Here is a 27,039-nt window from a genome sequence, read left to right as displayed (position 1 = left end):
GCAGGGAAGATTGTGGAGACAGGAAGGAAGGTGTCCAGGGATAATCATTCAGGTAGACTTGCAGGGTTAGAGGTTAAGAAAGTGAGAATGTGGGGACTTCCCTAGTGGTCCAGGGGTTAAGAATCTGCCTTCTTAGTTCCCCGACGCGGGCTCCATCCCTGGTCAGGGAACTAAGATCCCACATGTCCTGGGGCAACTAAGCCCACGTGCCACAACCAGAGAGCAGCCCAGCGAGCTGCAAGGAAGAGCTTGCTTCATTGCATGCAGCAATGAAGATCTGGCAGGTGCCAACTAAGACCCGACGCAGACAAATAAACAAATAAATATTTTTTAAAAAAGAAAAGAAAAGAAAAACAAAGAAAGTGAGAATGTGGATGGCCTATTTGAGGAATCTCAACTTCAGTTTATTTCATTAAACACACACATATATTTTAATACCCACTACATCCTTGAGATGTGTTAATGAAAAAATAAAGATCCTTGCTTTCATGCAGTTTACATTCTACTGGGAGAGATACAATAACTAGTAAATATAATAAGTAAATGATCTGTTAAAAGATGGTAAGTACTATAGAAGAAACAGGGCAGGAAGGGAAGGGTGATTAGAAGTGAGGCCGCCAGTTTTAATTTTAAGTGAGAGAAATTCAGTGGGGGCATATTTAGAATCTAAATATAATAGTATTATATATCTATTATAATACACATTCTAAAGCTATCCCAGCATAATTGGAGTCTTCCGGTCTGCGCACCACTCTAAAACTGTCCTTTGGATGTTGCACTGACAGTTTGCAGCCACTAGGGTGCAAATGGGCCATTTCTGGGAAAAATGGGATGAGAGTGGAGGTGTGAGAGAGATGTGGCTATTTCTGTATACACTCTTCCCCCAGGTGTTCCGCAGGGGCAGCTCCATTAAGGACATCGGCAAGGCAGGAGGAGGAGTGTTATTGTATGACCTGGACCAAGACATTTTTGCCCTTGGCTTCCCTACTTTGGCACATCCTCACCCAGCACGGGCCGAGCTAGAAATGAACTTCAGTCTGGCCATTCAGCATCCAATGCGTGTCACAGCCGAGTGATGATGGAGAGAGGAAGGCCTACTGGCCTTGTCCTCCCGCCCTGCAACGAGATTTTTGGATGCTGCGCAAGGATTCCCGCTTACACTCAGCGCCCAGGGTCTGTACGAAAAGCCCCACTAAATGCTCTCAGTTCCCTTGTAATATTTAAGGCGTTGCCGAGATCTGAGCATTCACTTTGACGTTCGGGGTTCTCGATCCTTCCCACCCCAAGCATCTTCGGACAGATTGGTGACCGTTCTTATCTTTTGGATGAGATCCCATCCCGTCGCCCTTTTTCGCGCGGAGGGCAGCCCGCCTTTTCCCGGGGCGGAAGCTAGGCGAGGACTGGATAGCCGAGCTCGAGTCGGGCAGGGGCGCGCACGCGTCGGGCGCCGCCGGTTGCGCATCAGGAGCCAGAGCGCGCCTCCCGCGCAGTGCCCGGCGCGGCCGCGGCAGTGGGTTGGTGCTCCCAAGCGTGCCGGGAGCTCTCTTCCCGCGCGGGGGCACCAGAGCCCTCGGAAGTGTGAGGCACTGCGGTGCATTTTCCCAGTTCCCTTTTAAATGACTGCGGAAAAACAGACTCTCCGAGCCGCAAATGGGAAGACGGATTCTCAGACAAGGCTTGCGAATGCCCCGCAGCCATCATTTAACTGCACCCGCAGAGCAGTTACGGTTTGTCACCCGACCCTCCCGGATCGCCTCATTTGTCCCTAGTGAGATCCCGAGGCTCTGCCCGCGCCGGGCTTCTCAGTAGCTGGATGTATGACGTGCTCCGGGCAGCGCGGGCGCAGGGCACGCGTTCGCGCACACCCGCGCACACACGAAAAGGCGCAAGGTACGGCAGGGGAGCAAGGGCTCTGGGTGCCCCGCGTGGGGGTGGGCATCGCGGGGAATGAAGCTAAGATCTGGGAATGGCTTCATCCTGACAGGTTGAAGGATGAGAAAAAATGACGCGGCGCCACACATCGGACAGGCCAGGGTTGCTGCCGCGCATTTAGGGAACCCAATACGCGTCAGGCGCGCTCCCTTTCCCTCACATGTCTCTGTTTCCCGGGCGTGTGATGCCAGAAAACAGCAGGAAAAAGACCCACTTAGAGAGCTAGAGTTGCGTTTGGAGACTCCCCTTCCTCTGCCAAAGCACAAACAGGAAGACCCTCCAAAAACACCGATCCCCAAATAGATGGCCCGGAATGGGGGCGGTTATCCTTGGTTACCAATGCTGGACACGTTTTGGTGTTTACAATATTTATTTATTTTTAGGATAGCTCGTCCTCCCTTTTAGGCAGGATGGGAAAGGAGAATGCAGCCTGGAGGGAGAAGGGAGGGAGGATTCCTATAATAAGAATCAGCGCATTTTTCAGAGCTGAACCGAGACCGGTTTCCATTTCAAAAAAGGAGACGGCCTCTTCTGCGTTATTAGAAGAGACCGTGGTGTGTAGGGACTGGGAGGCGTCAGAGCGGAGCAACGGTTCATCTCAGAGGTACCTGGATCTAAATGCACGCACACACAAGCACACACAGGCGCGCGCGTCTATACGGCCGGGCTGTGTGCGGGTGTGCGCGTGTGTGAACTCCCACATGCTGCTGCTGTCTGCTTCTGGCCAGTGGCACCGATGCTTCCCTCCTCTCTGCTCGCCCCCAGATTCCCCTCCTCTCCCTGTTGCTTTTGTCTGGAGGGTGTTATGGGTTTGTGTGTGTATGAGCGTGTGTGTTTTTGGATTTCAGACTAATTTTCTGGAGTTTCTGCCCCTGCTCTGCGTCAGCCCTCACGTCACTTCACCAGCAGTAGCAGAGGCGGCGGCGGCGGCGGCGGCGGCGGCGGTTCCCGGAATTGGGTTGGAGCAGGAGCCTCGCTCGCTCCTTCGCTCGCGCTCTCCGAGCTCCGTGCCCAGCGGCAGGAGGAGCCTGGACCCAGGCGCCGCCGGCGGGCGGTAGGTGCCAGAGCCCGGGTGAGCAGCGCGGACAGTGCCCTCCGTCGTCTCGGCCCTCACTGTCCCCCGCTGGGGCGGCCGCGGCGGCTCCCCAGGTGGGACGCGCCGCGCCACCTGCCCGCGCCCCCTGCGCCCAGGGGCCGTGGCGGATTCTGCAGCATCATTCGGGAGCCCCGTCGCGGAACCATCGTCCCTGGCAGTCTCCGCGTCTCCCTTTAAAGGGTCCTCCCCCTGGTCCGTGTCATGGAATCCTGTCGCGGGGACCCTTGCCCTATTTCCCCTCCCTCAACCTCAGGCTCAGGGAAAGAGTGAGCACACCGGAGGCCCCGCGGCGTCAGTGCCATCGAGGAGCCAGTTTATTCCTGGGGCCGGAGCTGGGCACTCATGCATCCACAGTCCCCGGCGGGGCTCGGGGTGGGGGTGACGCGAGCGCGGAGGGAGAGTACCCCAATTCGTGGTGTATGGGGTCTTCAGCTCAGTCTTACGCGTGTCTGTTTGTCCTCAGCCCCGAGGTGCGTCCCGGATCTCAGCGCGAGTCTAGCCAGGAGCCTGCGCCCCAGAGCGTCCCGGGAGCGCCGCGGGCCGGTGCTCGGCTCGCTGGGCCATGCAGCGGCGGCCGCGGCGGAGCCCCGAGCGGCGGTAGCGCCCCCTGTGAGGAGGCCCGGGATGCCCCTGCCACTGTGAACGGTGCCGTCCGCCAGGACACGCTCAGCCCCGGACACGCTCGGCTCTGCACCCCTGAGACGAGCACCAAGAGGAGACAGCGGCGAGCGGGGCAAAGGCCACCCAGCACCGGCAGGGGAGACCGACCGGTGCCGCGCAGGGACACGTACTCAGTCTGACTCGGGCTGGCACTGGTGGCTAGGAATGTCGTCCTGGACGAGGTGGCATGGGCCCGCCATGGCGCAGCTCTGGGGCTTCTGCTGGCTGATCGTGGGCTTCTGGAGGGCCGCTCTTGCCTGTCCCACATCCTGCAAATGCAGCACCTCTCGGATCTGGTGCAGCGACCCTTTTCCTGGCATCGTGGCATTTCCGAGGCTGGAGTCTACCAGTGCAGACCCCGAGAACATCACCGAAATGTGAGTTGCTGGTGCTTTCCCTCCTTCCTCCTCTCCTGGCCTCTAGGGCCGGGGCTGGCCAGGCGGGTCCGTCCTGGGCATGAGTGTTGTTTCAAGTCTGGGGAGAAGTCAGAGGTGAGAGGTGCAGGGCTGGACCATCTGTCAGTTACCTGTTTCACTGCCTTGGGGCTGCTGACACGAGAAGTGTGACAATTTAAAATGTTCCAAATGTCTACTATATTATATTCCTATGCACTTTATATTTCAAAGCCCTGCTGGGTGTACTTTAGGCTTTCCATATGCAATAACTTAGTTTTGGATATTTTTGTTTCATAAGGTGCTCTGTGTATATTGTGTTAGGAGAAGTTCCAGTCATATTTATGAGAAAGGAGGTTAAAATAATTAACTTTAGAAAAATCTGTTGAAGGAAGTTAGAGTCCCCCCACTTAGCTTCGTTCTTTGAGGTTTGGAGTTCACCAATTTCCCTTTTCATTTTATATATCAGATTTTGCTTAGGAGATTGCATCCAGAGATGGCCTTGAAAATGATCTGTAAGAGGAGAAGTTCTGAGAGTTGAAATGCACTGGCTCAAAAGAGAAAATGTGATCGTTGGAAGCCTAAAAGCCTGGTCTGATTTAATTTGGACTTGACTTCCCAGAGATATAATTTTGAGACCATTTGGATTATAAATCTTAATCGCCCATTGAATAGTTCCCCAGGACGAAGTTGGATGATAAAGCAGTGTGTAATAATCTGATGAATGCTACTTTTAGCCTGGGACCCCTAGGTCCCTGGAAATGCTTGAGCTTGTCCTGGTCGAATGGAGAAGCAGAATTATGTATTTCTGTCCTCCTATTCTGATGCCTTGTGACAAATCCATTACCAAGTAGGAATTCACCAGTCCTTTCTCCAGCATGCCCCTGTCCCCTCTATTAGAGATTCCCTGCCCCCCCCCCACCTCCCAGGGACTTTGCCATTTTATGTGTTTCATTGACATGAGATTTTATTCATCCATATAGAGGCTTATAAGGCCAAGTTTCTCCTGGTTTTCTTGAGGCTGTTTGACACCACGATAGGCAGCCCTGAAAGTAGGGCTTGGGCTGTGGCCTTCCGGTTGGCGAGTGCGCATGCATTTCCTCCCCCCCACGGATAACTCCCACCCTGGTTGTGCCAACGTAGTTGACCGAGACAACCTGTTTTTTAATGTAAGTAAGAGACCTTCCCACTCTCTGTTGTTTGTTCTGCTGGTGATGCTCCTGTTAGAAGCCTCAGGCAGAAGGCAATGACAACAGAACAGAGCAGAAACGTGCCGGCGCAGCAGTGCTGAGATGTGCCGGGAGCAGCCAACTGTCAGGCTGGCTCTGGGATGCTCAGATGGCAATCGTTTTGGCAAGGAGGGCAGAGGCAGGGCTGGAGAGGAAGGGTGGGTAGGGCCCCGACTGTGCTGGCCCTGGCTTGGGCTGGTGGAAGCGTGCCAGGCTGGTCAAAGTGTCCGTGGCCCTCTGTCAGGATCTGTGTCTTTTTCATGAGATGGGGTGTCAGTAGTCAGATGGAGGAAGCCATATGGAATTCAGAGCTCTTTAGACTATTCTGAGGCCATGGGGAGTGTCTGTATACAGTTCGATGTTGTTTTCTTTTGTGATTGTTTATAAATTCTGTATTAGGTGATAGATACGTAATGAAGGAGGAAAACTAGGGCTTATTTTTTTTCATTTTAGTACTTTTTAAGGCCATAATTGGAGGAAAAATAAAACTCTCTTTAAATTTCAAAAATATTACTTTACGACGCCTTAGTGGTCTTAGCTGCCTGATATATATGAAATTAACAGACTTGAGTAGAGCTTTCATGTATTAGTTCTCACAATTCTTGTTGCTTTTTTATCTGATGGCAGGTTCCTATTTTCAGGCTTAATTTTTTTTTTTTTACATTTACCAAAGCATTTGTCACAGTTATTCATTTAATAATGGCTAATCATAACTCCTAATTTCTACTCATTTTCTTCTTTTGATTTGAAAATCCACTGAGACTGATAGAACGGAGAGGTGTGTAGGCTAAGTGTTCATGATGGAGAATTAGGTTAGAAACATGAGTCAGGCTGATAGGGGTGAACTCTGAGAAAAAGTACTTTTGTCTGCTCATCCCCTCAGCTTTATTTGAGCCTGGGCAGTTTGTGTCCCAGTGTCTTTGTCTGTAGAATGTATTGAAATCTTTGTTTGGAAAGCACTTTGTATAATTATTTTGAATTTTGCTGCTTTGATATCAAAGTGACATCAGTGGTAGGGCTTGTTTCACTCTCATCCTTATATGACACCATCTGTGCTGTCTTTCTTACATATTAATATTTGCTTAAACAGCTTTTAAATTCTCGGCCAGTGGATACCAGCTGCAGTTGAAACCAAATTACACTTTTTTTTTTTAACTTTGTTATTAGACCCAATGGTATTCCTAAAATAACCTGTTTTAAAGTTCTAGTTTAATGGAGTTTAGCTGAAATTATATGTTTCTATCTTTTAAAACTAGGACCAATGTAACTAAATAAACCATGATTAGAACTTGCTGAAACAACAGTTTACCCTATCATTTAAAAATAGTAAATCTTTTAATATCTATATCTTGGGGGGAAAGCACAACCATTGTGCCTTTTAAGGTGCAGAGAGAGCCCCTGGTAGAACATTTTACAAATATACGTATAGACTAATTAAGGGAGAGGATTTTGTTTTTTGATTCTATATGCATATTTTAAGCCACATTGACGTTTCATTTTCAGTCACTGTTTGAACCTATTTTATTAAAAATCTCCCCTTCACAGTATCTGTCTCATACTCTTTACCCACTAACGTGACCCCTGTCTAGATCTACTTCTGTCTATAGATACACATCACAGCTGCCTAACATCACACTGCCAGTATGTGCCAGCTTCTGTTATTTGGAGATGGTTACACCAAAACAGTGCTAAGTTAAATTTACGAACAATACTATTGTCACATATAAATGGGATTCAAGAGTAAAGTCTGTGGTTGGAGTTATGTAACCAGACCTTTAAGTCTCAGAATGTGGCAAAATGCTTTGCAAAGGACAAGTTCTGTCTCACCTAGTGGTAAAAGGTATGGTTGAAATATAAAATAGGTCATGGATTTGTAAAAATCGTGGTCAGAAACACATGACATAAAGTCTGCCGTATCAGAAGTGTTAAGTATATTCACATGGTTGTGAAAGGGCATTTTTATATTGCCCATATTTTATGAAGACCAGCACTGACCTTTTATTTCTAATTTTCCTTGGTGACATTTGCTGATTTTGGATTAATATTTGGAGACCAGTCTAATATTTTTCCTCTTAGGACAACATAAATAGAATTTGTAGCTTCTGCTGCCAGAGCCTCTGTATGCAATTTATTGTTGGCTTGGTTAAGCAGCTGTAATGTTATGTCATTAACCCATTGATTTTGGCTCTCTCACCTTAGTAAGCTTTTTCATGGCAATTAATTGTACTAAAAAAAATTCTGGATCCATTATAAGGATTCAGTGAAAGGCATCAGATTTTATTACTCTGATATTACTTCTCAGCCCCTCCATTGGGGCTTCTAGAACCTTGAATTGTGCTTTACATGCATTTAAGAACCACAGACTAAGTTTTGAGTGTGGTTGCATAAGCCACACTGGACTTATTAATAAATAAGGTGGTCTTATTTACATCATTCATTATTCAATACAACTTGCAAGCTGGAGTTGAAAGCATGTTGTCTTCCTGGTGAAGGTATTTACAGAATTCAGCTCAGCACAACCATTTGAAATCTTCTTAGTTTCATATCTTCTATCTCTACATCGAGGAGGTTTTTATTACATTGGGTAAAACAACTGAGAGATCCCCTGACCTTCTGACCCTACTTTCTTCCACCTCCCCCTTTCCATCACCTCTCATCGACTATAAGGGAAAATGTGTTTGATTTTTTTTTCTTCTCCGAAAAGTGATATTTCCTTATGGGAATTCGGAGCACTAGAGTTAAGAGAAGAGCCTGGGTTATATGCTATTAGAAGCAAGTAATGGGAAGTTGAGATGATGTGGTCATAGCTCTCCAGCACTGTGTTTAGTTCTGTTTAAGATCTTTCAGTGTTTCTATCCCATAAACCTCTGTTTGTGTTTTTTCAATATTCCCTTGTAAAGACATTTTCTAAGCCGAAAAGTTGGCTGAGCAGCTGAGAGTTGAGGTCTCTTTCTCCTCAGGAACATTCTGTATGATTTCTTTGACTATCTCTAGGTCATAGGGCTATAAAACCTAGAGTTTTTATTTAGCTGGGGAAAGGGAATTGAATTTCTTTTCTTTTTCTGTTTTAGGTTTCTTTTTCTTCTTTTCTTTCTTTCTCTTTCTTTCTCTCTCTTTCTCTCTCTCTCTCTCGTTCTTTCTTTCTTTCTTTCTTTTTTCTCCCTTGCTTCCTTCTTTCCTTTCCCTTTTTTTTTTTATTTTAACCTTTGGTACCAAGCAAGTGCCTCCTGTTTTAACTCATTGCTCATCTTGCCTGTTAGGAAGAGAAACATTATCAAGCCATTACTGAATATCATACCCTGACATTATCCCTCCAACTAACTTTACCACTTTTCTAGAGACCTTCTTATAGGTTCAAAAGCTGTGGGATAGAATGTGGCATTGAACCTGCTGCTCCTTAGAGCTATACCAAGTTTTGGTTCTTCTTAGTGTTTACAAATCAATTGGGTGATTTGGGGGAGTGGTTATTTAGACAGGGTGATGTTTTTCTTGTTTGATGTGTGTGAGAGAAAGAAAGAGATAGAAAAAAACCTGAGCCTTGCGTTATTAATAGTTGATTGATCATTGTCATAATCTATTTGGTCTAAGTCTTTAAAACACAAATCTCACTACCCAGGTGGCAGAGATCTGAGCTCTGCCGTGGCCTGATAATTTTAGCTCCATATTTGATTTCTTTATTTTTATTTTTTAACATCTTTATTGGAGTATAATTGCTTTACCACAGTGTGTTAGTTTCTGCTGTATAACAAAGTGAATCAGCTATACATATACGTATATCCCCATATCTCCTCCCTCTTGCATCTCCCTCCCACCCTCCCTATCCCACCCCTCTAGGTGGTCACAAAGCACCGAGCTGACCTCCCTGTGCTATGTGGCTGCTTCCCACTAGCTACCTATTTTACATTTGGTAGTGTATATATGTCCATGCCACTCTCTCACTTCATCCCAGCTTACCCTTCCCCCTCCCCGTGTCCAGATCCCACATAATCAGGATGCCTTCTCACCACTCACTTTGCTCTCTGGGCTGTCCAAAGGACTGGGAAGTCATAAATATTCATCTCAGAGATGAAGGAGTGAATGAATGCATGTGTTTGTTCTAAAACTGGGAAGAAAAATAATGCATAGGTACTAAGCTTACATATTTCCAAAGAACCCCATATGTTACAGAAAGCTGGAGTCAGGAGTTACCTGATCTTGAAACAGCTCCTTAATGTCTCTGGGCCTGAGCTTGTCAGATGTAAACCTAGGGCTTTGGATTCCATGCTCTGATTCTGAAGCTCCGCAAAGCTTTCGTTCAGGAGAAAGTGCAGTTTATACATCAGCTATCAAGTAATAGTGGTGCTGTGTGCTCAGAGCCCAGCAGTGAGAGAATCTGAGGACTTTTAGTGTCATCATGTCCTATGTGCGTGTTTTCAGTGTCTGCTCTGAATTCTCCAAGCCATCCATGTCTTTTTAAAAATTTTTATTTTTAAAGACGCAGACGTAAAGAATGGACTTGAGGACACGGGGAGGGGGAAGTTGTAAGCTGGGGTGAAGTGAGAGAGTAGCACGGACATATATATACTACCAAATGTTAAATAGATAGCTAGTGGGAAGCAGCCACATAGCACAGGGAGATCAGCTCGGTGCTTTGTGACCACCTAGAGGGGTGGTATAGGGAGGGTGGGAGGGAGACGCAAGAGGGAGGGGATATGGGCATATATGTATACATATAGCTGATTCAGTTTGTTATAAAGCAGAAACTGACACAACATGATAAAGCAATTATACTCCAATAAATATGTTAAAAATTTTATTTTTGATTATTTTTATTAGAATATAGTTGATTTACAATGTTGTGTTAATTTCAGGTGTACAGAAAAGTGAATCTGTTATACATATATCCACTTTTTTTTTAAGATTCTTTCCCCATGTAGGTTATTTCAGAGTACATCCATGTCTTTTTAAATGTGAGCTGCTCAGAAGACTCGTGGCATGTTAGTGCTGGGCTGATGAGACCAAGGCCACAGGGTCACTTAAAATCAGGATCACGGGAAAAAGGGGGCCTTAGAAATGCTTTGCTCCAACCTCCTCTGCATGAACAAGGGGCAGTGAAGAGAGTCGCTTTTAAGGACACGGTGCATTAAAGACATCGTGGGGCCTGGAAGCTTCCTCCTGGCATCCCGAAGTGCCAAGGTCCTCACTTTAGGATGCCTCCCCTCCGTTCTGTGTCCTTGGACTGGTCCTGACTCCAGCTCACCATCTGAGAAGCATCAGAGATGTGCAGACAAGCTTGGTCTGGCTAAGTCCACGTGAACCCGTCTCCACTGGAGACAAAGCAGTTAAAAAGTTCATGAGCTCCTGATCCCAAAGCAATGACTTGATCTTTACATGGGAAGAAATACAGTTTTTTTGTTTACTTTACTGTGAGTGTGTTTGTTTGTTTTAATTTTAAGTCTTCCTCTTCTGTAAGTAATGCATACACAAAAGTCAGACTACAGAGAAAAGCCTTCATGAGTTGGCTGCAGTGAGGGACGCTGACCTTGCACCTGCTGGACCATCTTGGTAGGTTGGGATAGGAGGGAGGGCAGAGCAGACAGAGCAGAATGGAGGCTGCTGCCCTGGAGTCCTTGCCACAGTCAGGGGTGGTTATGTACGTGGAGGAACCCACAGCCCTGTGTACAAAGTCTGTCTTAGCTCCCATGAAAGCCCTGTGGCCAGAGAGTACTATTCTTTCCAGCCTTCTCTTTTCCCCTGACTTCTCACTGCCCCAAGATTGATGGCTGAGCCAGTGAACAAGCTTAAGGGGTATGGACTCACGTTCAGAATTCACTCTGCTACCATTTTGTATGCTGTACGCAGCCTGCACTAAGGCTTTTCCAGTTATGAGCACACTTCTGAGACATACACAATACCTCTGGTTTCATGCAGGGCTTCTCCCCAAGGGGCCTGGAAAGCACTTTACAGACATCTGCTTATTTAGTTCTGAAGTAGGTGGGAAGGTCCTGACAGCCTCGGAGGGACTGTCAGGTTGATTGGCTTGCCCAGGGCTCTCTGGTCAAGCAGAGAATAATTCAGGAGAGAATTTTATCCAGCGTCTGGCTTAGGGCTTTGTCTGCTCAGCCCCACCTGCCCAGATTTCGCCTTGAGAGTACAAGCAATTTTAGGAGGAGTAGATATTCAAATGTTCACAAGTTAAACAGCAGGGCAGTGGGAAGGAGGTGGACTGAGGCTTCATCCATGTCTTTTCCCTTCTACCATCATCTCCTCCTTTGTAACCTGTTATACTATTAAAAGATAAATGATTTGTATGTCCTTGGGAATATGGCATCTTCTAGTATAGGGTAAAAATTTTAATAATCACACATCATTTACAGTTCCCTTTTTTACTGCAAAGAATGACCTATTGCTATCTAGTACCCCACCCTTTCCTGTAATCTTCATATCCCAATAATTTCTTGGGCAGACAGACACCCCCCCCACCAGAATTCTATTTATGTGTGTACCATGTGTCTGTGAATATATACATATACGTATAAAACTCTACTAGATGTGGTCCTTTCAGACTTAATTATCTTGAATTGTACAATTTTTCTAACAATTTAGGATTTACTTCCTTAAACCATCCAGACTTAAAAAAAATTGAGATATAATAGACTTACAACACTACATTAGTTTCAGGCATGCAACATAATGATTCAATATTTGCATATTTTGCAAAATGATCACCACAGCAAATCTAGTTAACATCCATCAGCACACATAGTTAGCACATTGTTTTCGTGTGATGAGAATTTTGAAGATCTACTCTCTTAGCAAGTTTCAAATATATAATACGGTCTTGTTGATTATAGTCACCATGCTGTACATTACATCCCCACCCAGACTTTTAAAAAATTTGTTTTAATCATTCTGCATTTCTCTTGATGAGGACCTGACAGGAGGTCTTCTCTGGGTGAAATATGTGAGCTTTATAGCAGCGAGTCCGTTAGCCGACCTGGCTACTCAGAAACCCATGTGTCTGTGCTCTTTGATCAGTCCTCAACAGAAACAAAAATTTTATTTCAGTGAAGTATTTTTGAACAGTTCTACAATAGCGTCATTTAAACCAAAAGACATTAAAATTTTGGTTTTTGACCTCTGAAATATGGTGCACTTTAAAAGGTGGGTTCTTCTAAACTCTAATCTTTGTCATAAGAGTTGTTTCTGCTTCATGTGCCCTGGAGTTCCCTGCTGGGAGGTGGTAGAGGGGTCTGGGCCCAAATTCTCTGACTGTGGCGCGCAGTGGGGGCAGCTCGCTTCCCTTCTTGAGCCTGGGCTTACTTACCATTCACTCTCGGGGCCGGGGAGTGGTGGGCCAGAGAGCTTGACACGGTGGCCGCTAAGTTCTCTGGCAAGGCATGGTAGAAAAACAAGCACCTCTCTCCAAACAACCCAACCAGCCAACCAACCAACCACATACCCTTTTTGGTCTGCTTTCAGCTTTACTTCACAGCCCCTCTGCTGTCACCCTGAACTCAGAGTGTCACGGGGGATTTTGCTTCTGGCGTGTTGTCCTTGCACTCTAGGTTTGGCCTTCTCCCTCTGTGACCCTTCAGTCTCCTTCCTCTGTTTCTGGTGATGTTTCTTATCCCCCTCCCCGCTGCCCCCAACGCGCACACACAGACACAGACACACACACACACACACGCTCAGGCAGGTGCTTGGCTGCAAAGCCCCTTTCGTGGATTGTGAAGAAATCTTGGGTTACAGGACCTGTGGGTCATCACCATGGTTCCACCTGAACCTGGCCTGCTAAGGTTAATGTAGTCAGAGAGGCAGCAGCCTAAAGGAACCTGGTGTAACTGAAGGGGACCTGGATGGGGAGATGGGAGTGGGGGTTCATATCCACACTCTCACAGCATCAGAACCTGCGATCCTGGGTGGGCCGTTTAATCTCACCAGCCAGTCCCCCAATCCTGAAACAGAAGGTTGGGATTCAGATGGACTCTAATTTCTGAAAGGTTCTGTGGTTCTGAATCAGTCAGCCATGGGCACCAGTGTTTCCTTTTCTGTCCTGGAATTCGCCCTGGCCTCCTCCCCTGGGCTAGCCCAGAGCTTGCTCTGGTCCTCCTGGTGGCTTAAACAACAGAGTCCTCTCAGTGAGTTTCTCTAAGTCCACCTCTGTAGCTCAGGTCAGATGGCTTTGCAGGTTACCTGCTCCCTGCCAACCTGGGTGGCAGTGCTCCTAAGGTTTCCCACTCATTGAAACAAACATTTTTTCGATCGTTTTCTTAACGTCTACTCTCTACCTGCACTTTTAGGTAATTGCATCAGCTAATCCATATGTTCACATGTGATCGGAACACCCGCCACTCTGGTGTGTCCTGACCTTTTCAGCCCACTCTCGGTGCATTCCTGTGGGTGGTGCTCCGGAGGGATCTCTTACTGGCTTGCCCCTTTGCCAGTCTCCATCTTCTATGACCCCCAAAGCAGGAATGTGCACTGAAATCAAATCTCATCTTCCTGCCCCCATCAACTTTTCCTTTCCTTCTGGCTGGAATATGTTTCCCGATTGTCATTTGGGCTGCCTGCCATCTAATTCAAACTTCATGCAAACATTAGTTCAGTTCAACTAGTGTTTATTGAGGACATTAGTGATGCTACAGACAAATAAAGTACTTTACGGAAGCAAGAAGCCCCTGAGTAGTTTATATCTAGTGGGAGAGACAGATCTAATTTTAATATAATGTGATAAGGACAGTCAGTGCACATGAGGCTAAAACCCACATTTATATGGTGATTGTTTCAGCTTCAGCCAGACGTGGGGCCCATCACAAAGGGTGCTCCCTTTCAAATGTGCATACATTACACTGTTAATAGTGGGAGCCGTAGACATGTAGACTGGATGTGAGCAATCCCCATTTCTACTTCCTATGATGGCAGTAACCCAGCTGAGTTTGGTTATTTTTTCTCTGTCAATATTTGTGATGTTCTTGTGGCCTCATCCACTTATATTCCATTTGAACAAACTGCCTGTATCTGAAACGAACCTTTTTCTTCCAGTAGACGGGAAGGGCTGGAACGCCTTTGGCTGAAACTAGTCACTCCACCTCTATTACAGATCCCATCCCCTCAGACTTTTCACTGTTGATGACTATCCTTCTCTCATCTGTATTTTCAGTCTCTTTCTCTTGTCAACATCAGAATTTAAGCAGGACCAGGTCCCTTCCGTCTTAGAAAAGTTTTCCTTTAGCTCTGTCCCCTCTCCTTCCATTTCCCTTTAGTCTCGGCCCTTTCCTCTCTCCCTTCCAATCCCGATCTTACAAGACTGGGCTGTATTCGTTGTGTCTGTTTCCTCCCCTCCCAAACCAGTCTCAGCCCACTGCTTCATCAAACTTGCTCTGCCTTCCCCAAAGACCTTCACAGGACTAAATCCAAGGCGTATTTCTTCGTCCTTCTCTTATTTGCTTCTTAGCAGAACTTGGCCTCATTTCTCACTCTCCCTGAAGCATCCTTTTTCTTTGGCCTTGGTGTCAATGAACTTTCCTTGTTTTCTTCCTATCCCTCTGGCCAGGGAGAGTCTTCTTACTTAAGGGCTTCCTTTTCCCTGCTTCTCTCCTAAAAGTTGATGCCTCTTTGGCTTCGTTCCTAGGGCTGCTTCTTTTCCTGGGATATGTCATCCTCACCTATGACTTCCGTTGCCTTCTGCATGCTGTTTATGTCCTAATAATCGTCCCCATCAACTATCAGGGATGACCTTTGGGTCGTCTGCCTACTGAACAGCGCTCCTGGATATGTCATAGTGCATCACGCTCGACATTTCCAAATTAAATCATCATGGTCACCCCAAACCATCTCCAGTGTTCCCTATGTTAATGGATGGCGCCACTGCCCACTTGGTCAAAAGGTTTTGCATGTCCAGAACCTTGGCTTCTTCCTCTCTTTAACCCCTGTATTCACTCAATTATCAAGTCTTGCCAATTCACTTCTCTAAATATTTCTTAAATTTGTCCAATTCTTTTTATCTCTACTGCCCACATTCATTCTCTCGTTTATTCTTCCTTCCAACAGATATTAACGCATCTGCTCTGTGTCATGCTAAGTACTTGGGATCTGGTCGAAAGAAAGACTGACCTGGTTTCTTCTCCTTACCAAGCTTGCAGTCTGGGAGGGGAAATGAACATCAAACAAGTACTTACATAACCAAAAAGTTAATTCATTCCGCCGTCATTTTTGCCTACAATGCTGCAACGGCTTCCTACATGGCATCCTGGCCTCCAGTCTTGCCCCCTCTCTACCCATATACCACACTGCGCTAGAGTGTTCTTTCCAAAATGCTATCTTATGTCACTGCTTCTAAGTGCCCCATGGCTCCCCATGTCTCTTAAAATAAAGTCCAAAGGTATTTTTTTTTTCAGGTTAAAACAAAACCAAATCAAACCAGATTGTCAGTATATCGCTATATAGCAAAGCATGTAACTATCACATAGACCCGAATAAACAGATCAACGTAACAGTTGCTTTCTACACTAGCAGATCTATAATGGAGAACAAATTATAACTGGAAGCTTGCGTGGTGATCTTGGAATTAGAGCAAGGGCACTTAATTCTGCATTTAAAATGTTAAATGGCATTAAGCTAAGCTTGCCTGAGGCATCTATCTCCATAATGGGAGAGCCTTCACAAAAGGGAATGCAGAACTTGAAGTACTTTGGCCCAGACCTGTGTCCCCTGGATCGACACTCCTTTCTCTCTCCTTCATTCACTGCCAGGCACCAATTCTGATTGACACATTCTTTCTTTAGAAAGGTTAGTGCCTTTAGCCAAGACTTCCTCAAGCCTGGGAGCCTTTCTGAGTCTTTAAAGTGATTTTGCACATTTTTTCTTTGAAATGCATTAACTTTATTGTATGGAATGTTATTAGTAATTAGTTTTTTTTAAAAAGTAATATTTGAATGTGATAAGACATATGATCAGTATAAAGAAGTGTATCATGAGAAGTTAGTCTCCAACCTGCTAATCCCTCAGCCTCTCTCTCCAGTAGAAACTTTGATTTTAGTTTGTGTGTCTGCTTCTAGAAATAGTCTACTCATGAGTATGTGAGTATGTGTATATATATATATATACATATATATATATATATATACACACACAATTTTTATGCAAATGAGGGGCATGCTATAGTGTTCTACATCTTGGTGTTTTTTTTACTTAACAGCATATCTTAAAAATGTTTCTGTATCCGCATATGTACTCAGACCTTTTTTTTTTTTCCACAGCCACACATTACCCATTGAATGAATAGTTTTTATTTAACTCACCTCCAGTTGAACAACCTTGTGCTCAAGTTCTTGCACACGTGCATGATTTTCCTAGAATTTGAATTGCAGGGACATTTGCAATTTGATAGATATTGCCAAGTTGTCTGGCAAAAAGATCACACCATTTCATTCTCCCACCCAAACTGGAAGCACCTCTTTTTCTACAGCCAAGCCAATACTGTTTGTCATCAAACCTCTTGACCTTTGTCAATCATATTCTTGGGAAATAGCATCTCATCATTGTTTTATTTCACAGTTCTGTAATTATGATCTAGGTTAAAAATCTTTTTATATACATGTAAGCCATTTGTATTTCTTTTCCTGTGAACTATGTATCCCTTAACCATTTTCTTTTTTTTTTTTTTTTTTGGCGTTACGCGGGCCCCTCACTGCTGTGGCCCCTCCCGTTGCGGAGCACAGGCTCCGGACACACAGGCTCAGCGGCCATGGCTCACGGGCCCAGTCGCTGCGCGGCATATGGGATCTTCCCGTACCGGGGCACGAACCCGTGTCCCCTGCATCGGCAGGCGGACTCTCAACCACTGCGCCACCAGGGAAGCCCCCATTTTCTTTTTCTATCGGTTTGGTGACCTTTTCAAAAAATGGATTCCTAAAATCTATTTAACAATAAGAAAAATTTATGCTTTGTCTAATGTTTTGCTTGTCTTCTGATGTTGATTATAGTTCTTTTTTTGGTAACGCAGAATTAAATGTTTTTGTAGTAAAATTTATTATTTCCTTATGGCTTCTGTATTGTAAATGTAGCTAAAAGGAGTCTTCCCTTCTATAAGAGATTAAAATAAGTCTCCTATATTTTCTTCTGTTACCTTTACTATTTCATGCTTCTGTATTTAAAGCTTTGCTCTATCTGGAGTTCTAAAATATAAGAAGTGAAGTAGCAAAAAAAATTGTTTTATATTTTTTCAAGAGCTAATCAGCCCATCAGGTCTCTTGACACCATTGATTATATAATTTGAACTTTCCCTCACTAATTTAAAATAACAATTTGATTAAGTATGAAGATCATCTTTGTATTTTGGCCTATTTTGACATCTGTCCTCCTCTGTTAATCAGTTTGTCTGTTTACATGCTAGCACTAAACTTTTTATCTCCTAAAGTTTCGTATACATATATATAAATTTTTCTACCTGAAGTATTAGTCTTACTCATCAATTACCTTCAGAATTTTCAAGAGTATTCTTGCATGATAATTTTTTCCATATGAATTTTAGGAACTGCTTGCCTAGCTCCCCCCGCATGATATTGATGTTCTAAATTAGGGTAACATTATATTTATATATTAAAAACTCACAATTTCTTAACAAGTCTTAAAAGCCTTGCATCTCAAATTCAAACCCATTTCTCTAGCCTCATTTTTTGCCTCTCCCTTTCTTTAATACGATGATGCAGCCTCCTTGAGCTTTAAATTCCCCTATGGAGCTCTAGTCTCCCAGGCTTCACACTGGCTGTTCTCTCTGCCAGGAACACCATTTTCATGGCTTCTGCCTCCGGCTAACTTCCTCTGCCTCTCCACCTCTGGGCTATGTGTCTCTTCTGTGTGTTCTTATAGCCTCCCACCCAGTGTTTCCCAATCCCACCATAGGTCACTTAGTATTGTACATGCGCACCTGAGTACCTGTCTCTACACCCCCTTAGAATATAAACTGCATGAATTTAGGCAGGGACCATGTGGATCTTGTTTATTGATGTTCCCCAGCACAATGTTCTAGATCTCCATGTTATACACAGACACAAGGATATATGCATGTGTATTCCCCTCCCCTACAAATCTATCATTTAGAATTCCAAATTAGAGTATTTATAGGTTGTTCTTTGGGCTGTCAAAGTGTAAATTTCTAGACATGACTTTTATAAAGTCATCAGGTTAAGATGTTTGTTTAAATAAATAACCTTTATGGAATTAAGTAGCGCTATGTTGGTTCATGCACAATAAGAAATCAATTCATCGTAGAGACAGTATATCTGGAAAGGAAGAAAGGCAAAGCTTTGATGAGGCAGGCTGATTGTGTATCCAACAGGAAGGAGAGACAGGGAAGAGATGGAGGGTGAATGTAAGCAGACGAAGAGAGATGCAGAACAGGCCAGCTCAAAAACAAGGTAAATCCAGGGAAGAAGAATCATTGCAGGAACATCCGATCTCCAACAAACAAATGGGTCTAATGGGGAAGATTTGTGCCTTTTCTGTTGTGTAATAGCTAATAATGCATATCCCAGTGGATCAATTCCAGTTTTCCCTGTGACTGCATTTATGGTGCTTCACTTAAAAAGCGATTCTGGAGGGAGGAGATATGGGGATATATGTTTATGTATAGCTGATTCATTTTGTTATACAGCAGAAACTAACACATCATTGTAAAGCAATAATACTCCGATAAAGATGTTAAAAAAAATAAAAAAATAAAGTGCAGGCGAGCAGGACAGGGTAAAAAAAAAAGCAATTCTGGTGGTGAGATTTCAGATGTGATTTATCCTTCTTGTAGTATGGATGGTAGAGGCTGTTCATTTTTCTTAAAGAACTGCAGACATCAGGAGTATAAACAATGTGTCAAGTCCAATTTAATGAAGCATCTGATGCACATACTGTTGCACCTTTACAATCAAGCTGCGTTGGACTGATCCTATAATGTTTCATGGGACTTCCTTTATATTTATAATAATTGACATTATCAGGCGTCTTAGAAGTTTCAATAGTTGTTTGTGAAACTGATCATTAAACAACTGATAGACATATGAGATTGGAAGGCTTTTAAAAATAGAGTGGGGAAGTATATAGGTGAACAGATTGTGTTGAATAATCCAAAAAGATAATTTTCCTTTGAGATAAATAACATCCATTTATTTATGTTTACACGATGCAGTATGTTCATAATATGCATACAAATGAAAATAGTTTAGACTCCATGTGTATTTTGAAATTTAAACTTAAAAAGGAACGGGTATTATGGAACCAGCATATAATGTTTAATTCTTATGAGAAAAGTCTTATTTTTGGTTGAGTTGTTGGCTCTCATGGTAAGCCTAGGTGGCCCTCTGGGGTTTAACTTCTTTGCCATCTCATTTATTTTTTCAGGGAATTGCTCTCTCACCAAAATAAAAAAGTGTTTTCTGGAGCTTAATTGCCTGGAGCCTTGAAGGCACTACTGAGCCTTTTATTTACCCCAGCCTACCCTAGAGTCCACTCTGTCATGACTCTCCTTTCATTGTAGTTTATATCTATACATGTACAGTTCAGAGTGCCATAGACATTCTCTTGACGAAGTCATCTTTTCCCTCAGATAGCTGAAACGGAGGACAGGAATTGACTGTTTATACATGCATGGATTGATTGCTTGATTGATCTATTCATTCATTCATCTAGTCAATTAGTTAACCAACAAATATACTGTGAATATGTCCTCCCACCAGGTGGTTTTCTGGGTCCTGGGTAATAAGACTTAGGCCAGCTTCTCTCATCTATATGGTCTGTTGTAGGGTCTCCAGTCAGATCATTGTCCTACACATTTGAACTCCATCAACAGCCCTACAGACAGCAGCCTTGGACCCCCCGACCCCAAACACACCCACACATACACACACACACACACACACACGCAAAGTTGTGCCTAGGAGCACGTATATCTATAACAGGAGGACATACCCACAGAAAAGGCCTGTATGGGCCCTGGGAATGGGCTTAGGGTCTTTGGGTAGGAAATTCTGAGATCCTACTAGGTCAAGAAGGGAAGGAGTGATTTCCAGGTGGGGGCATCCCATTGCCTCATGTGGAGGAACTTGGCTGGAGGAATACCAGAGTGAGGGCCTCTGACATGCCTGGGTCCATTGTCCAGAGTTAAGGGCACCAGGGACAAGGCTGTCTGGGCCTCTGCCTTGTGGATCTGACCTCTGCATCGTGGTGGTTTTGAGCCATGATGATGCTCTGGAATAGAGGAAGTGCAGGGCTTCTGCATAGGAGCATGCCGGGGGGTGGCCAGGCTACCCAGACTGCTCCTCCCATTGCAGCACCCTCACCTTCTTCAGGGGAATTCTCAAGCATGGGGGTCCGTGTTTCCAAGAACAGCTGTGCAGGATTCCTTCCCTGACTTGTGTTACAGCGAGCTTTGTGATATCACAGACACAGACCAGCAAAGCATAGATCCGTCCCCAGAAGTTAATGGGGCTTGTTAAACATCAGTAGCTACCTGTTTCTACCTTTCTCTCTTCCCTGTACAGATTCTATCATTGACCCTGAAAGCTCTAGATTTGAATGTACTATTTTAAGAATTATTCAGCTCATTATGGCTGAATAATTTTTACTGGCACCCTAGGAGGATCCTAGGATTGTGGAAACTGTGCCTAAAAAGTTCCTTTTCTCATTATATACTTTTATCCAAATTGAAAAATCACTGAATATGTCCATTGCCACGCATAGGTGGATCAACAAATTAAGTTTTCATTTTCTTTGGGAGTTCGTGTCTGGGAATCACACAGGTTATGAGGCTGGGTGGCTTGGAGGTTTAAGAGCCCTACTCTGAAGCTGGTCTGCCCCTGCTACTCTGGACTAGTTTATAAAGCCCTCCGTGTCTCCATCTGTAAAAGTGGACAATAATAGAACCTTTCTCATGGGGTTTCTGTGAGGTTAAAATGAGCCGATGCATGTAAAATAATTGTACCAGTGCATAACGCATAGTTAGAGTTCGACTGTTCATTTTTATTTTTATTGTCTGGTTATCCTCAACTATGTTTTGAAGGAGAGTAGACTCTCTAGGTCTTGGGGAGGACAGAAAAGCAAAAGAATCAGTCTTGAGTGTGGCACTGGACAGGCGCTGGGGTTAAAGAGGATAGATGTAAGAGGGTGTTGGTTCTCCTTAGGTGCCTTTTCCCTGGTTTGCATGTTACTTTCATCTTGGCATGCTCAGCTGATTGGGATATTGACCGGAGCAGTGATGGGTCAGATTTAGCCATGGGGACTCAGGTCATGATCTTTGTTCTGCAACTGTTTTCTTCAACAGTCCTGGTCCATTTCATTTATTAGGTTGTTTACAACAGCTCCCCTGCACTCTGGAGGTTATCAATTTGTACTCCGTTTTCTCTTTTCATGGTCTTTCTCTCTTTTTAATTGCAAGGCTTTTACAAAATATATATCTTCCTTTTTTCTTTGTCTTAAAACTCTGGTAAAATGTACATAACAGAATTTACCATCTTAACCATTAAAAATGTACAGTTTGTGTCATTAAGTACGTTCACATTATTGTGCAACCAGCACAGCTATCCAAATAATCCACAACTCTTTTCATCTGCAAAACTGAAACTCTGTACCCATTAAATGACAACTCCCCACTCCCCTCCCCCTAGCTGCTAGCAACCACCATTCTACTTTCCATCTCCATGAATTTGACTCCTCTAGGTACCTCCAAAATATACGTCTTTTCTAGCAATGATATATCCCTTGAATTAAAAGTTTTTATGAGAGATTTGTTTAGGACTTTTTGATGCACTCACACTTCCTTTCTGTTAAATAGCTTCCCTTTATTGTGGCCTTACATGACTACTTATGACTGGGATCCCTTTCCACCAATATCTTTGTAGTTTAACTCCAAAGAAAATAATCTCTAACCTTCTATAAAAGCGACTAAAGGTTAACACGTGAAGGGAAACCAGTGAAGATGAACTTGGAATTGTTCCTCACATGCTATCACTCTCCTTAGTCCCACAGCCTATACATGTGGGCCGAGAAATTGTGTCAAAATCAAAACAGACCTTCGAAGAGATCCTAACATTTTACTGCTTGAATCATTCTCTTTTCTTGACATTATGCCTGATGCTCATTTTTCCCTGTGCCATGCTTGATCTATCCTGAAGTTGGAGCAGAAATATTAGTTCCAAAAATTCTCTTGCTATGGAATGATTTGGCCCGATTGGAGGCCAAGAGCTTTCCAAAGTGTGTTCTGCTGTGATTTGTGCTGACTTGAATGCTTCTTAGAATTCTTAAGTCCTGGGCTAATCATTGGAAGTTTTTCTTCGCTTTTCATCAACGAAACGTTGACTGACCTGAAATAATGGGAAAAGAGGAAAAAACTTTTTTGGAAAAAAGATAATTTTGTGTTCAATTGGAGTTGCAAGATTTCACTTTTTATAAACACTCACTTTGAAACACACAAAAATAGTGGATAATATGGTTTTCCAACTCATTTCTTGAAAACAACTGTAAGATGATGCTATCATACTAGTATATTGATCGTAATGGCCATATAATTTGTATTGGACGAGTATAGAAATGTCGCAGTTAATCAATTTATCATTAGTATTTGAATAACTGCTGATAATTATTTTACACAATAAGGTTAATAAGGTAAAAATGAGAGGGAGGAGTGAGAAAAAAAAAAGAGACAAGAACTCCAACTAACTCTAACGGTTGACATAGTTGCTGTAATTGAGCACACCATTTGTCCTTAACTTCCTGGCAGTGAAAAGAGAAGCTCATTATTAAGGAGGAGAATGCCTACTAATTCCACAGGAACATAGCTTTGTTTGGCACTCTGTTCTGAAAAGAGTTTCTTTTGCAGAGAATATGAGTGATGTAATTCACAGCTTTTATGAAAAATGCAGAAAGTAGATTTCATTTTCTTCTTACTGAGAAAGTCAGTGAAAGTTGGGGGAAGTGACAAGGATGACAATTCTGCAAGGACGCTAACGTGGTCCAAGAATTTCATCTCCCGATGCTGTAATTATAAAACTCATACAATGCAGGATCTTAGTTGCCCATCCCCTCATACCCTTTGCTGAGCCAGGCTTTGCTAGAAGCTGGACTGCAGATGATATGAAGTTGTCCCCTCTGACCAGAGCTGGAATATGTTAATTTCTGTTCCTGGTTAAAGCCAGATCCATTCTCTTTGGAAGCCAGACAAGCAGATGGTGGGGCTGACATCCTTTTACAAAGACCAAGCAGCCTGGCTTGTGTGCCCATCCAGGTGGAAGCCACCCTGTCTGCGGACGAGATGAGATGTGGGGGTACCAGCAGGCTGCAGATCCAGGCTTGCCTGGGGAAGTAGCGCTATGACTGCCTCGGAATGTGGACAGATGCTTGATTGAGACGGCAGAGATCCACCCACAGAGCACAGCAGAGATGGTTTTAGCCTAGAAGCTGTTAGGAGCAGGTGTGACCAGACGGCTTCCCAGCCAGAGGAAAAGCCCTCTCAGGCTCCCGGGGTGCCCCCAGCCTTGAGAGGGATGGCCCCTTGTGGGCCTGCCAGGATAAATTAGCTGCAGAGTGTACCCCGAGGGACCCAGTGAGCTGACTCATATTTCTGGTGGTTTCATATTGACTGACGTTAGAGTACACCTGTCCAAAATAAAATTTTGGCTCAAACATCACTTAAGCCTCTTTCTTGATGGCAGTGCTGTATCAGGACCATTTCTGTCCTGGGTTCTTCATCTGATATGGCGAAACCATGCCATGGTACACGTTTAGTTAATTGTCTTTCCATTTGCTATGGCAAGTTACTATGATCTATCGAAAGATCTGAAACCTAATGTAAAATATTAAATAGATTAGTGGGAAGGAAAACAATTTTTTGTCAGGAAAAACACATCCCTTGCTCCTCTTGGGGATTCTGTACCATTGTACCAAGTATAAAATTATACTTGGCTATGTCTGTGTCAGTTTTACTTTGTTTCTAAACAGAGGAAGCTTCTAAAGGTTCTGGAACAGGTAGAAGTAACTGCTTTAAGAAAAGGAGGTATTTTTATTGTGGTCTTTGTGTCATTTTATCTGAGCAAACTCATTTAGGGATCTCTGTTAGGGATCTCTGTGCATGGAGATGACATACCAATGTAGGAGAAGGGTCGGAGCATTGAAGTCTCAGAGGAAATTACAAGCAAGAATTAGATCAGGTGTCATAAAAATCTTTCTGTGAGCCAGTGAAATAGCTGAGGTCAGAATGTGACCAACTGGAAATGTGCTGCAGACCCCCAGGAGCAATGTTACTCAGCTCACCCTGACTGTTGCCAGGAAGAAATGCTAGTCCAGTTTGGAGGACCTTCTGGCTTCTTAAGAGAATGTGGAAATTCAGATTTTTAAAACGGGAAATCTTCCCATTTTGAAAAGTTAGCAGCTAAAAAGAAAATTTATTTATTTTAAATATATTGACACCCTGCTCACCCTCCAGTATAAGGTTTACACGTCACATTATTTGTAGGCTGGGGTCAAATCCTAAATTTTCATGGAGGCTATTATTTAGTTAAGTCAAATTAAACTTACATTTTTTCTGCTGGAGACTGATACGTTTTAGGTAGAAAGCCAACTCTAAGGGTTTTTTCATAGTTAATCTTTCTGGTCACAAATTGCAGTGTTTCTTTTTGGGCACCCCCTCATTGAGAGAGGTGGATGAGAAAGATGCTATATAAATACTCAGAGAGAAACTCAGTGTGTAATTTTTTCTTCATAATATGTTGCAGAAATTTTCTTATAATTTGAGTGCTGATGGGAACTGAGACATTCTCCAGGCCAGGTTTCCTGTTCCATGCCCGTGGGCCCTGGAGGCAAGCTGAGATTCAGTTCACCAGCTAGTTAGTGACCAAGCCAGTCCCTGAACCCCAGTCTGCTGCTTGCTGTTAATAATCAACAGTGACTGTGGTCCTCATATGGGCTAGGGCAGTTCTCTTATTGTTCCAGCAACTCCCTGAGGCAGGTACTGTTACTACCCCATTTTAAGACGAGGAAACCGAGGTGTAGGGACTTGCCCAAGGTCACATAACTGGGAAGAGGTGAAGCTAGTGGAGTGTGTTTATCCCTCACTTTACACCACTTATTATTTTCCAGGCACTTGAATTCTTTTTTTTTTTAATTGAAGTATAGTTGATTTACAATATTTTGTTAGTTTCAGATGTACAGCAAAGTGATTTGGTTATATATATATATATATATGTATATATGTATATTCTTTTTTTCCAATTCTTTTCCATTATAGTTTCTTACAAGATATTGAGTATAGTTCCCTGTGCTATACAGCAAATTCCTGTTGTTTATCTATTTTATATATGGTAGTGTGCATCTGTTAATCCCCTACTCCCAATTTATACCTCCCCCCATTCCCTCTTGGTAACCATAAGTTTGTCTTCTATGTCTATGAGTCTGTTTCTGTTTTGTATGTACAATACATCATTTGTATTATAAAACATCTTCTTCATCCATTCATCTGTCGATGGACACTTAGGTTGTTTCCATGTCTTGGCTGTTGTAAATAGTGCCACTATGAACATTGGGGTGCATGTATCTTTCGGAATTAGATCTTTTGTCTTTTCTGGATGTATGCCCAGAAGTGGGATTGCAGGATCATATGGGAGCTGTATTTTTAGTTTTTTAAGGAACCTCCATACTCTTTTCCATAGTGGCTGCACCAATTTACATTTTCCCCAACAGTGTAGGAGGGTTCCGTTTTGTCCACACCCTCTCCACAGGCACTTGAATTCTTAAGTTCCCAAGGAATTTAGGCTATTCTAGGAAGCTGCGGTTCTCAGAGCTTGGCATTGTGGGGAGCTGCAGTTCTCAGAGCTTGGCATTGTGTAAGGATCTGAGAAGATATTTTATTTATTTCCTGTTACCTCTGTAGGTATAACACATGAGAGCAGCCTGTAAAATGTCCTCATTCCTTTTCATTGACTATTGTTTTCAGGCTGTGATTATTTGTCAAGATGCATTTTGCAGAAATGTTAGAAAGTATTCTTCATTGTAGGTGCAGGACTCCTAAGTCCATGGTCCTGGTGGGGCGGTAGAGTGGGTATGAGCTCAGAATTCAGAGGCAGGTAGATTTGGGTTCAAATCCTGTTTTGGCAGTTATGTAATCCTGGGGATATGACCTAGCAAGGTTGGGCCTCAGTTACCTCTTCCAAAAAGTGGAAGCAATCATAGTGCTCTCCTGGTAGCTTTGTCAGGTTAAGGGAGACACCCCCTGGTTACCTCAGTGCCTGGCACACAGCACTCTCTAAAAGGAAATTACTGGGGCTGCTTCTATTCCCGTGGCCAAAAAGAAGATGGAGGTGCTGCAGCTAATCAGCCTGTGCTCGTAGGCTGGTGCTGGAATTCAGGTTCTGAGTCCACTTATTTGGTGTTCTCTGCGTTCACGTCGTCACAGGTGGGGTGGTGGACCCTCTCTTAGGAATGGAGGGATAGATTGAGAGATTCTTCTTTTGAATCCTGCTTCGGCCCATCAGGGACTGCTTTTCAAAACTCTTCCTTAGCATTTTGCTGAGCAACTGAAGCTACCTGGTTACGGACTCAGGGAACAAGGACACATTTTAAAAAATGGATTATTCTCTTCCCCGTGATGGAAATCTTATGGCAGAGAGGATCCTGTCGGAGCCGAAATGCCTCACTCCATGGCTGTAAGCCTGAGCACGTATCACAATCTCTTGTGACATTTGAGTTCTATCTACTTTTATTAGCTTAATTA

The 27,039-nt window shown here is 43.8% G+C and overlaps 1 protein-coding gene across 12 annotated transcripts in view; it reads left to right on the top strand.

Annotated features, from left to right (window-relative positions):
- Nucleotides 1-1,545: 1,545 nt before the first annotated feature.
- The window catches only part of NTRK2 (neurotrophic receptor tyrosine kinase 2), a 384,042-nt gene continuing 358,548 nt past the window's right edge, over nucleotides 1,546-27,039 (top strand). For 2 of the 12 annotated variants that reach the window (XM_012538906.3, XM_033415863.2), the window contains exons 1-2: nucleotides 3,091-3,220; nucleotides 3,492-4,065. In XM_012538906.3, the coding sequence (XP_012394360.2) occupies nucleotides 3,854-4,065 (212 nt within the window). In that variant the 5' untranslated portion in view covers nucleotides 3,091-3,220; nucleotides 3,492-3,853. The other 10 variants (XM_049711806.1, XM_012538905.3, XM_049711808.1 and 7 more) reach the window with 10 other exon arrangements.

This window comes from Orcinus orca, chromosome 6 (genome assembly GCF_937001465.1).
Source record: "Orcinus orca chromosome 6, mOrcOrc1.1, whole genome shotgun sequence".
Classification (NCBI taxonomy): Eukaryota; Metazoa; Chordata; class Mammalia; order Artiodactyla; family Delphinidae; genus Orcinus; species Orcinus orca.
The sequence above is the reverse complement of the archived record's forward strand: the minus strand, read 5'-3'. Positions and strand labels throughout refer to the sequence as shown.